The 13,722-nt window shown below is 31.4% G+C and overlaps 1 protein-coding gene across 14 annotated transcripts in view; it reads left to right on the forward strand.

Moving 5' to 3' along the window:
• Positions 1-13,303, forward strand: part of LOC106058502 (heat shock factor 2-binding protein-like) — a 42,975-nt gene extending 29,672 nt beyond the window's left edge. For 8 of the 14 annotated variants that reach the window (XM_056004701.1, XM_056004702.1, XM_056004703.1 and 5 more), the window contains 9 exons: positions 4,569-4,673; positions 6,318-6,462; positions 7,869-7,972; positions 8,322-8,471; positions 9,541-9,676; positions 10,672-10,795; positions 12,151-12,254; positions 12,771-12,874; positions 13,035-13,303. In XM_056004701.1, the coding sequence (XP_055860676.1) occupies positions 4,569-4,673; positions 6,318-6,462; positions 7,869-7,972; positions 8,322-8,471; positions 9,541-9,676; positions 10,672-10,795; positions 12,151-12,254; positions 12,771-12,874; positions 13,035-13,157 (1,095 nt within the window). In that variant the 3' untranslated portion in view covers positions 13,158-13,303. Of the gene's footprint in view, positions 1-863; positions 974-1,584; positions 1,708-4,568; positions 4,674-6,317; positions 6,463-7,868; positions 7,973-8,321; positions 8,472-9,540; positions 9,677-10,671; positions 10,796-12,150; positions 12,255-12,770; positions 12,875-13,034 lie in introns of all 14 variants that reach the window. The other 6 variants (XM_056004708.1, XM_056004710.1, XM_056004704.1 and 3 more) reach the window with 2 other exon arrangements.
• Positions 13,304-13,722: the final 419 nt, after the last annotated feature.

The following is a 13,722-nucleotide window of genomic DNA, read 5'->3' on the forward strand; positions in this document are numbered from 1 at the left end:
TGAGGATTATTATATATAAATATATGGGGTGGAATTCACCCACCCCAACCCCTCTCCCTGAAAACAAATCCTGGCAAGCCCATGGCCCTGTATCAGACAAGACAGAGAAAATGAAAAAAAATGACATTCCCACCACAGATATAACTTCATAACTCAGCAGAATCAGAAATAATGGGCATAAAGCTCATTCTTCCAGAGGGAAATCTAAATACCTTTTATTGCTACTGCCACCCAGACAAGGAACTTGATCATCAACCATGACGAATGTCTGGTTATAGGGGATACAAGCTGCCCAGATCTGAACTCTAAGGGAGAAGAAACCAAAGAATGACTGACAGTGAATAGACTTATCATGCTAAATAATCCTGATGATAAAAACCCAACTTCTTCTCAAGCGCCTTTCTGTTCACGTCATCCACTCCAGATCTAGCTTTTAACCAACAATATACCAAAACAGTGCATACGTGATGTAAATGAACAAGGGACACAGGCCCTACTCATCAGTATTGATACCTCCTATGAAATACAAAACTCCACTATGGAAATTAAAAAAAACAAAAAAACTGGAATCTTTACTCAACTCTCACAGACATTTACACCTCATCAATTAATTGTAAATAAAACCAGGTAAACAAGTCATATCCAGCTTGATAGGATCCATCTGTGTAGTCTCTGACCCATTGGTAATGGATTTTTAAAAAGGAGTTTACCAATTCCTTGAGCTCTGTTTTGGTCAGATTTTTGTTATGTTTTCAATGCTATCTCTGGTCTGAAGGAAGGGAGCTCAAGTCCCAGAGGAGAAACATGTTGTGCTGCTTGGTTGATTCAATAGTTATATTTTCTAATTTGTATTTCTTTTTCAGATTCAGAGACTCCTGAATAAAATGAGTTTTTTTTTTAGCTGGTTTGAAGTGCCAACCTTGTAGATTTCAGATTTGAGTGGGTGTCTCTCTAAGGTTTCCATTCTGGTGAAGTGGGTCAGAATTTTTATTTCTCTTCTTTTATCCAGAGAGACCATGACAGAAATTACCTCCATTGCTCTAATGGGTGTTGTTTCAATTGCTCCTGTCATTATCCATAGGCCAATATTTTGTACCTTATTTTTTGTAAATTGGTCTCCCCAGATTGTGCTGGCTAATTTTTTTTGTGACAGATAAACTTGGATACCTTTACTCTGCGTTTTTTTTTTCTATTTGCTTTTTTTCTAAGCTAGTCTCATGTCATATGTGACTCCAAGTTATGTAGGACTGCCTTTTTTTTTCTAGAGCTTTTTCCTTATCTAGAAGGAATGCCCATATTGATGAGATAATTAAAAAAAAAAATCAAACAAAGCATTAGGGTTTATACAAGAAATTTTTACAAATCAAACAAGAAAATAAATCCAAAATGTCATTTAACCTTGGTTATAGGCCAATAGTAGAATGTGATCTCTATTTGGGATTCCCTCAACTCAAGAAAACATAAAGAAACTAGAACAGATGCCACTAGATTCTAGAACTAGACTATATAGATATGCATTTTAAATTAAAGTAGATTCAAGACTTTGATCTAATTGTTTATAAATCTGATTTAAAACCTTAACAGGATCTCCACGTCTGAATATAAATCAAGAACAGATCAGTAAGAGAAGATAGATCTAGAATGAAAACTGAGGATGAAGATGACTTGGATTTTGATCATTCAATAGTTGCTAATGTAAAAGAAATAGTAGGTGACATATTAAAACATGCATCTTATAAAAAGCCTGGTCGTGCGGTTTGCACGCTGGACTGTCGTTCAGATTTATCGATGGTCCCTGGTTCAAACCCTGCCCGCTCCCATCCCCCGTCGTTCTGCGGGAGGTTTGGACTAGGAAGTAATTATCTTCAACTCTGAAGGAACATCCAAAACATGTAAAACATTTTACAAAGCAGGTTTATAGGCTAATAGATAATTATAGTTTCTTGTATATTCTTAATAAATACTTGTTATGAACATAAAGATAAGAGAGTCCAAAAACCATGTCTGTATAGTATGGCTTTAATACACTGAATGACTACACAACACACATTTCGTGAACACATTCTTACGGACGAGTTACAAGCACATGTAAACATAAGAACGACAACAGAATATACAGAATATAATTTTCATAACAATACTTAACCTTCACTAAATGTCTTCAAAAATTTTCACATCAACCCTTTAATTGATAACATACGCCTTTTGATGGCTGCTAGGCCATATGGTTAATTTGCTTTAGATTTTTATGCCAATGGTCCTGAGTTTGAACCTGTCATCCCGTGACATCATTTACACATTGACATGTAAGGTGACAAAATATTTCAAATAATGCTAACTAGTATTATAAACAATGAAAGAATTAAGTAATGCAGAATAATAATAGAGATTCAAGTAAACAAACAATGTAGAATAGCATGACATAATGTAACATTTTGATATAAGTAAGTGTAGAATTATAATAGAGATTCAAGTAAACAAACAATGTAGAATAGCGTGACATAATGTAACATGTTGATATAACATGGTAAATCAAATAGAATATTAAAATATATCATGATAGATCAAATATCACATTAAAGTCAAGTCAACAAAACCAAATGAAAGCAGTAAAATAAACAAATGTCATTTTGGAGACAAAACTGAATGTCAAATTAAGAACTCTAGTAAGCTGATGAGCTTTAAAACTTTGTAGACTCCAATATTGAACCTCTTAAGTTAAGGCGCAACAGAGCAGCATTAGAAGCTATTGAGAGATACAGAAGGTTGGAGGACGATCATCCAAATAAATTACTAACACAGAGAAATAGGAAAAACAATCAAAAAAAGCAAAGGACTCTGATCCAACTTACTGACGAACTAGCCCTAAAACACCACCTACCCAATAACAGAGAAAAAATTACCAGGTTTTCAAACATTACACCCGGACTAAACTACAAACAACCAACCATCAAAACACATTTACTAAATAACACCTTAACAAAAGAATCAAATCCACTGGAGCTCAAAGTAGGCACGCTTGAAACAATCGAAAGCTATCAAAAAAACAGCTATCCATATTTATACAGACGGATCGGCTTTCAAAGCTACCATCAATGCTGGTCTTGGTGCCTTCCTGGTCTTCTCTAAAAATAAACACTTTGAGATAAGTGCACCCTGTGGTGATTACTGCTCAAACTTCCAAGCCGAAATTGAGGCAATTACCATAGCACTCCAGACAGTGGAAAACAAATTATATGAAGGAGTGCAACCACCATCAGATATTGTTGTCTTTACAGACTCCCAATCTACTCTGCAAGCACTTAACAGCAGCACCTCAAACAGCCCAAGAGAGTTGACAACACTCAGTGTGATAATCCACCAGATGATATCAAAATTAAATATCAATATTACACTACAGTGGATCCCTGGACACATTGGCATCATGGGAAATGAAAAGGCAGATAAGCTATCAAAGGCAGGTTCAACTATGGAACAACCAGATAGACCTGTTAACTACCTCACCCTAAGGTCAATGTTAGTCAACAATCACAAAAAGGAGTGGCTCAACCAATGGGCATCAGGAAACACAGGCAGAGCCATGTACAGAGAAATGACTACGCCTAACAAACTGGACAGTATTAACTTCCTCCCCCGCAAAGAACAATCTACAATCTTCCAACTAAGAACAGGACACACACCACTATTAAATTACCACCTGAACAAAATAAACTCCACACAACTACCCCTTTGCAGACATTGCGCCCACCCCTTTAAAACCGTAAACCATATCCTCTTTGAATGCCCCTCCCTAATCCACCTTAGGCAGACCCTACTTCCACTACAGCTCAACATAACCAACACCCTGTACGGCAGTGCTGAACAACTGAAGAAAACAGCACACTTTTTTTCCTTGGCACAGTCTGCAAAAGAGCTCACAGCTCAGCAGCAATAAAGCTGGCTAGAAGAAGAAGAAGATGCCAATGGTCCTGAGTTTGAACCTGTCATCCCGTGACATCATTTACACATTGACATGTAAGGTGACAAAATATTTGTCCTTATGGGAATAGAAGGAAATGAGACAGCAAACAGAGAAACCAAGAAGGCACTACAAAAAGAAGTGACAAGGACTTTTACTTGGACCTGAATTGATGGATAACTTTCACCTAACAAGATTGATGAGAGACAGAAACCCAGAATCAACTAAAAACAGGTCATGGTTGATGTGAGATTCATACCATCCAACATCATGGGTGTGTTTATTATTACGGTACATAAAAATCACACTATTTGAGATACAAATCAGAAGGACCTAACACACAATTTAAACAAATGACATTGTACTTGTAGTGGTTCTTTAATTTTATATCTATTATTGACCAAAAAATCCACTGAGCTAATTTGTATTAACTTCACAAAATCCTAACTTTACCAAACTCTCATAAACCAAGACCAAGTATACTGATTACATTCAACCATATTTAATTTCATTCTATAAATTAAAAAAAAAAATATATATATATATTTACTAATATTGTGTGAAAATATTTTTTTTTGTTTAACTATCTTATTGTTAATTAATCCTCTAGGAACAAGTTGAGTATTTGTTATCTCAAGTATGCAGCAACTTCACCAGTGTTAGAAAAGATTGGGCAGAGCTTGAAACCACTTTAGATAAATATATGAATTTAGAGGTAGGATGACAACATAATGTAGCCAATCATTAAATAGCAAAGGTAGTGTATGTTTGACCTGTAAGTTCATTTAAGCATTACAATTATTAAGGTTTAATCTGTGCCATTCACATAAGAAGTCTATTGTCTGTTTTTATTTGTTCAATTAAAAAAAAATTAATTTAACAATAATTGCTGTATATAAAGGAATCCTGATTACTTAATGTAATGTAACCTTATCCCCTAGCCATGTTATCCTCTATTTAAAAATATTTTATACATTACTGTTTTAAGGACTCATTTATTCTACTAAATTATAATATGTATTTATTATGCTATTCATATATATTTTTGACCTTTTCTAATAATGATCAGTTCCAGAGGAGATCTACAAATACAAAATTTATATTTTCTTTCATTTGAAGTATTTCTTAATACTTTTTTGGTGCATAACTTTCTTTCGTTCCAGTTTTTTAAAATGTTTATTTCAACACAGATCTAGATCTTAAATCTTATTCTCCTGAAGCTGTAGATAATTGTCAGAGTGAATGTGAGGGTAGATCCTTAGATCAGTGTAATTATCAAATCTTTTTTACATCTGTTTAAAAGTATGTCTGGAGAATATTATTACAATTTGAAATGTAAAGACTGTTAATGATAATGTGTAGCACAATTTTAAAATGACTAGATCTAGAGCTACAAGTAGGCCTCTATTCTAAATAAAAATACTAAATATTACCACAGTGAATATAATGGCCTTTTAAAGGTGTGTGTGTGTGTGTGCTTTCTCTTTTTTTTTGAGGGGGGGGATGTACTGTTAGCGGAGATTGGTTATTCTAAATAAGGTGCATCTGTAGATCTAGATCTGTGACTGTCAAAAAAAAAAAAACATGTAAAGAGCAGACTAAGTTGGAAATAGTGATTTTTTTTCTTCCAAACTGTTAGTATATTAGTATTTTTACATGCTAGAATCTAGCAGGTAATTCAGGGAAGGATATGCTTTGTTTAAAACTGTAAAAAAAAAAGGGAGGCAGCCTAAAAGTTTGTGGTCAGAAGTGAGGGCTTTCTACTGGAAGATGCTAAAAACTGTTATTGTATTGCTATATGGCTGTTCCAGTGAAGAGCCAAAAAGTGTGTTGCTGGGGGAGTGGTGTTTCATTGAAAAGTAGGGAGTGGTGTTGGGCTAGGGTTTATTGTTAGGCAGATAAGAAGGCTATAATTTGTGGGCCTAAGCAGTTTTGTGCATTCTCTATATTAAAGGGTTTCAACCATAGTTCAGCATGGGTATCTGCTCATATACATATTATATATTTCAAATTATATTTTATAATTATATTTAACTGCCGTGTTGTATTCCCTCTTACTGAATAGGTTTATTATCAATAGCTTTAAATTTCATAATTTTAATATCAGTATTTTAGCTAAACTACTGACAATCTCACCATTTTTTAGGAACAATACCATATTCAATTAAATTATCCTGCACCCATTTGTATGCTAGTTCACTTGAATATGGACTCATATTTTATTTTAGAAGATAGAAAAAAACTCTTTTGACTTTTGTTTTAAACTTAAAAAACTCTTTTGACTTTTGTTTTAAACTCAACAGTAAAGTGCTCACATCTTTTTTTTTTTCTGAAGCTTTAAAATTGTCTATTTTTCAAGGTACTCAACAAAAGTGAAGTCATCATTCAGAAAGTCTGTTTACAAAACATTGTTAATGAGGCTGAAAAAATCAAAACACTTTTTTTAACAATCTTTGCACAGAATGAGAAATTGGCATCTGCAAGAATACAAAATCTTGAATCGGGTAAGCTCTTTATTTGTACACGGCCTCAAAAATTTTAATATAATTTTAAATAACTCACTTATTAATTTATAAAATTTGATTTGTGTATCCTCCAAAAGTGTAATTGATCTTTCTACATGACAGAAGTTTAAAAAGTAAAGTAGCAAATAAAATATAAAACCCTTAATCATATCATTCTAATGGCTTTGATGGTTCATTACATCAATGGATTCAGGATTTTCTGATAGGGAGAGAACAAACTGTAATAATAAAAGGCTCTAAATCAACACCAATAACAGTAAACTCATGTGTACATCAAGGAACATTCTTTGGTCCCCTACTATTTTTAATTTACATAAATGATTTACCAAATTGCATCAGCTCAGGAACAAAAGTCAAGATTATTTGCAGATGATTGCATACAAATATTGAACAAACAAACAATACAGAAATTTTACAAAGAGTATTAAATGAATTACAGAAATAGGAGTCCAATTGGAGCATGTTTTTCCACTCAGGAAAATGTCTTTTATTAAGAGTAAAAACTGAAACAAATAAATACCAATTATTTTATTCATGTTAAACCAGTTATATAGACTAAAAACGCAAAATGCCTAGGTGTTATAATAAATGAAAAACTATCATGGAATCTCCATATGGATGAAACTATTAAAAATCAAAGAATATTAGCATTTATTAAAAGAAATTTCTACAAATCAAATAAGAATATAAAACTAAAATGTTATTGTTAGGCCAAGAAAACATTAAGAAACTAGAACAAACACAAAATAGATCAGTGAGATTGATAACAAACAAATATTCACATTTGACTAGAGTAACACCTTTAGTAGAATCCCTAAATTTAGAAACCCTTCAGGATAGAAGACTTAAAAGTTAAGTAGCAAATATATATAAAAGACTGAACATAATCTTTAAATACAAAAACAAAACCTAATAAAATACTCAGAAAGACACAAAAATAAAGGTACATTCCGTGTTTCTAGGACACATTTTTACAAATGCTCCTTCTTTCCTAGTGCAATTAGAGCATGGAATGTGTTGCCGGAGTCTGCCAGGAAAACCAATGACTTGATTGACCTATAAACACGCGTAGGACATAATCATCTTCTTTTTTGAAGTAATGTCTATATTTCATAAGATAAGATATTCAAAATCAGAATGAAATATAATAATCAAGCACAAATATGAAATCCCTTTGTTATGCACCATCGATGCATAATAATCTTCTTTCTTGTGTAATATAATTATTAAGATAAGATACATAATTAAATATAAAGTAATTAGGAATGACTTACATTTAATTATACTTTCTTTCATTCCACCTTTTAGCGTGACTTCAAAAACTTTGCTAAAATTGTTCATTCATTATCCATCAGATTTAAATTTTGACTGTATGTTTTGACTAGAGTTATGTAAAGTTCTAAGTGAAAGGACTGAAATCCAAGCTGATGTGATACATTGGAAGTCTCAGCTCGACTTGGCTGTGAAGGATGTGCAAAAAGAGAAACAGGTAAGTTTAATTCATTTTCAATATTGGGAACGTATTAATAATTGTTTGTGATATTACATAATGATCTAAAATGAACAGCTAGATTAACACATAAATAAGAATTTTTGGTGTATTTGAAGACAAGATAAAATTAATGAGGTAAAACATTCATTCAATTGTGGTAAAGAACATAATAATGTGTGTTTGTGTGAATATATGTTATATATACATATATATATATATATGACAGTTTTATAAATAAATAGAAATGAGTTTTATTAATGTTAATTTTATTATTTCAAGATCATTTTATAGAATTAATATAATCTGTTGTTGTTTTTTTATATATTTTAAATTTGTTATATCTAAGGAACAAGTCCATCTTAGATCAGAGTTAAAGGAATTAACAGACAAACTTTCTGAACAATCAGAGTTTTGTTGTTCTCTAGGAGCTGCATGCTGCACTCTATTGTGGAAAATTTCTCGTCAAGAATCTGCCATTGAAACTTTGGTTTCTGGAGTAAATACATTTGTTGAAATATTATTTTCCATTGTTTAATTCTTAAATTTTTTTTTCATATACAGACTGTTTAAGTTAATTTCATTAATTTCTTTTGTAAACATAAAAGTAAATTTAAATCTACAAATCAAATCAGATTTAAAAAAAATTGTGTTCACTTGTACATACAATTGACTAGTTGAATGGCTACAGGACCAGGCAGTTTGTTTTATTAGTGAAAATGTCAGATGACCAAATTTTGGCTTTACTTCAAAACATTAACCATATATGTAAAAAAAAATTCTATTGTTTAAAATAAACAATAGAAAAACAAAAAAAATTAATTGATCTTAAAAAAAATTCAAAACGTGATTCCCACTTTCACATACTGTTCTAAACGTAATTGAATTGTAAGTCTACTTACATTCTAAAAATAGATAGTGTACATTAATTACATGAATGTACATAGACCCATGTTGAATTACTGTGCCAGATTATGAAGTGTTGGCTATGAAAAAATTAACTGTAATTAGACTTTTAAAGAATGTAAGCATATGGTGGAAGTTTACTAGTTAAAAATATGGATATTTTGCAGTCTGTCTCCTCTCATACACCCAGTCCAAAATGAAGAAACTTTCAAGGGAAAACTGAAGATAAAGCAGAAAATTAATTGAAATAGTCAGAAAAATATGAGCTCCCCATTCAGAAACAGAAAAATGACATAGTTGTAATTAAGGATGGAGAAACATAGAAAGATATGCAAAATCACAGTTATTACCCATCTTGTAGTTTCACAGTACTGTCTCTCCATTACAAAATCATGTTATTCAGACAGAAAGGAGAAGTTACAAAAAAACAGTGCTCGACTTTTGTCAAAGTTACCAATGTTGAATCTTGAAAATAACACTTCCATTAGATGGCCTAGTGCTCCTTATCTGAACAGGCTTAGAATATCAAAACATAAAAAATTCAATAAACTTTTTATAGATTATATTTAATAGCTGTATTATAATTTAAGCAATGTAAATTTATATATACATACATACAATATTTATAAATTATTAATTTTCTTGCAATTTTTTTTTCACAGTGTAAAAACTCTGAATTTTTAAAGTTAACATGTATAGCTGTCCAAGGTTATCTTGCAGCTTACAGAACCAGTGATTGGCCTCATCATAACACAGATGAAGCTAAGTTCATTTTATCAATTTGTGGTATCATTACAAGTGAGACTTTTTTATTGGTTAATTATGATGGCCCAAATAGTGATACTTAAGTCAATAGTCCCCTCTTAAATGATGAAAACGTATGTGATATGAAGTACTAGATAAAAGTAATATGATTTAGAATTCTGTTAGCTCTTGATTTTAAAATAAACAGTCTACATTTAAAAAAAAACGGACTAAATAATCCTTATCTATATAAATATATGCATAAAACACATTTCTTACACAGGTCAGACCTTGCGATCTATGGGGCAGATGATGTAAAGGGGTTCCCAGACAAAATAGCCCGAACAAAATAGCGCAAAAAAAAAATATTTTTCAGTCATTTTGTTAGTAATACTTTAGATGCCTTCATATATATAGCCAATATATTTATTTTAATGTCATTATTTTTATCATTATTTTTCAGGAAACGCTTAAAATATAAATATGCAAACATTATGCAAGAATTATAATAAACTAAAATGAATAATTTCATAATACATCATTAATTTACATTTCAGAAGTGCAATTCAACATGCAAAGATACACTCATACTTATTAGATCTACAAAAACACACATACAAACTTTCACAAAGTTAAATTGTATGCAATATCACGTAGAAACTCCATCAGTAGCTTGTTTCCTTACATTGGCAATATAGCTACAAGACGTCTGTTAAATTGATGATTCGCAATTTTAAAAAATCCCTGTCTTCACCAGGATTCAAACCCTTGACCCCTGGTTCTGAAGCCAAGAACTTTGCTCCTCAGCCAGCGCACCTTCATTTTACATAATTCAGTAGACTGAATGAAAAATAGTTGTTTTCATCATCACACATGTGCTACTTTAAAATCAAACTTTATTTATATCTTATTATCAAATACCAAAAATTTGGTTTATATTTTTTTGAATCAACCATAAATTTACCAAGTCTTGAAAGTTTAATTTGACCAAGATCTTTTTAATTGTTTCATTTCGACATATGTTACTGTAATTTTTGTTTTATCTACAGATGTAGCTGCTTCATCACAAGGCCGAGAGTATTTAGCGTCCTGTCAAGAAGGATGTGAAGTGATGAATACTTTTATAAGTTTTATTGGTAAAGCTCCCAATGGTAAAAGTGCTCAAATTAAAATGTAAGATGTATTTTCTGATTCACCAAATTATTCATTTTGTGCTGTCCCTTTAACTTTCTTCACTTGACTTTGTGCTGTAAATGAGGGGCATCTATGGAAAAAAAAGATTTTGTCATCAAACTAATTTAAATTCTCACAGACACATTTATAGCTGACTTTTCATTTAATTTTTAAAATGTTTTTGTTCAAAGTACAAGTATATTTTTTACTAAGCTTATATCAACTCACTTTGTCTGTCTGTCTGGTAAAAAGTTTGCACACATTATTTTTCCAATACCCAATCTTGGATTAAGCTGAAAGTTGGCACAATTATTTCTTTTACCTGACAACACAGGAATCAATTTTAAAAATTAACCAATTAGTTAATTAACTTTGGTAATTAATTATTTTCTTTTGGTATCTCAAACAAGGGAAAGAAAATGTACTTGACTGAAGTTGTGGTATAAGCTGAATTAGTCCCCTTTATAGGTCACCACTTTAAACTAAAATTAAAATAAACAATACATTACTTTAAAAACTACTATAGTCATAGGCACCTCACTAGCAGAGGGGTTTATATGGTAAATAATATCAGGATAAAAAAGGAAATTAAAACTCTTAACACATTTGAAAGAACAAAGTGAAAGTGTTTAAAGATCAAGTCAATTGTAAAGCATATATAACAAAAATGATTACAAGAGGCCTATAATAAGCTATTTAATGTTTTTGGTGAAGAAGAAAACTGCATGTTTGAATTTTATAAATCCATTTTCACTTACTGAATGAACTATTCCAAATATGCCTAGTAATATACTGTTGGAACTGAGATTGAAATTTGAAGAACTTTCTTCAATCCCAAAGGCATCTGAAATGCTTAAACATTTGCTTCAAATTATGCTTGTCACTTTGCATCAACATACATCTATGATCTAGAAGAAACTGAAGTTGAAAAGTCAAAAGTCTCACTAAAACTAGTGATGTTATCTTGGCTGTAGGAGATATTATTTTGTATTTCAAAATACTAACAGTGCTCATGTAGAATTAAAAAGTGTTAATATATATTATTAGTTGTACATCTACAATTAATACATTAAAATTATCAGATATTTTTAAGAACTGAACTTATGTGGCGCATCGGAATTACAAGTGAAAAACATTGGCCCTTGGTGGCCAAAGTTTGGCCACCCCTGATATAAACCTATTTTTTGGCAATGTATTTAAGAACAACAAGACACTAACTACATAACCTTTCTTTTAAAGAGTGTACTTACGAACAACAACAACAAAAATTGATACAAATAATTTTATTTCATATTTTAAAGCTTTTACTAACCATTAACAGAAACTATTTTTATATTTTATTTCATTTCCTTTAGCCTAATGTTGATGAGTCTGTACAACTTCAGTATCAATTCTAAGGGAATCAAATTTCTGTGTTCCAAAAGGGATTTAATCCCATTGCTTGCCAAACATTTCAAAGGTACATAACCAAGATATTTTCTGATATTAGTTACAGTAAGAAATGTTTCCAGAACATGTTCTCTTAAGGCTGTGGACATTAGAGTTAATTGTATAAAGTAAAATAATTAAATAACTTTAAATAACGTTTAATGTGAATGGTAAATGTAATGTGTATTATAAAACTACAAGATAAAAAGAGTCTATTTTATTGTTCTTATCAAATGTTTGTTGCAAAGTAAAACTGAATACAGTAAGTATGTAGTCTGCCTTCAAGGCCAAGCAGTCCAGTTAGCAACTCATGTAAATGTTATCTGTGTCTGTGACAACTCTACTAGGAATGTTGTGGAGGGCACCCCAATGATCCACTACCTTTACTTTTCCTAACTGTGAGACATCAAACACGTTTTACAATTCTGAGTGACCTCATTTCACCACACCTTGTAATACCAGTTTAGTTTTGTCTTCATCCAAGAATGATTCAAGAATCTAAATGCATGGTTACTATAATATCTCCATTGTGTATGTTACATTACAGAAGAGAAAGATGCAGAAAATCAATTGCGTACCCTTAAACTTGTGCAGTCTCTGGTTTGTGATGAAACGTGTGCTTCAGTCTGTATTTCTGAGCTGTTACAATATGTAGGTGTAACCATTCTATTCATTGACTTTTTTTTTAATGTGCCTTGTGTCTGAACTTTAAACATTTAAAAGTAATTTTGTTTTAATTTATTTTTTTGGACTCTCTTGTACAATTAGATAAAGTAAATCTAATGTAATCTTATTTCTGTCTGTTATTTAGCTACCCAAAAGTCAACTGCAGCAGATGAGTAAGAGCTCAACTCCAGATATCCAGATTGTAAGCCTAGAGATTTTATCTGAAGTAGCTGCTTGTAAAACCTCCACTGATACTCATAAGTCATGATGTAGGTCCTTTGGCAGTCTTTATAATCAATGGCCTAATTTTTTTAGTGCAGATTTTATGTATTTCTTTTCTTTTCTAGAAAATCCAATATGTTTTTGTTAATTATTATAGACTGATGCACTTTGAATTAAATTGTGTGAATTGAATTGAATCTGTGTTTGTTATAAGGGTAGAATTTTACCACAATGTGTCAAAATAGTTAATCTTTGAATAGCAGTATCTTTTGAGGTGTTTGGGTCACAGAAAAAAGTTTGATTCACCAGAGCATTGGTTTATGGAGAACATAAATAGATCTTGTAGTAATTAAATTTATTTTTTTATGTAGCGCTGACTTTGTTCTCCAATAGACTTAACCTGCTAGCTTAATTATTCTTGCTTATTGAAGTGATTACTATACTAAGCTTTTATCAACTCACTCTGCAAGACATGGCCTAAAATGTGCCAAAAAAACTCAAACTCAACTCACTCTGTCTGGTAAAAAGGTTTGTACACGCTATTTCTCACACACTCAATCTTGGATCAAGCTGAAATTTTGCACAATTATTTTTTTCACCTGACAAAACAA

This window comes from Biomphalaria glabrata, chromosome 11, assembly GCF_947242115.1.
Source record: "Biomphalaria glabrata chromosome 11, xgBioGlab47.1, whole genome shotgun sequence".
NCBI lineage: Eukaryota > Metazoa > Mollusca > Gastropoda > Planorbidae > Biomphalaria > Biomphalaria glabrata.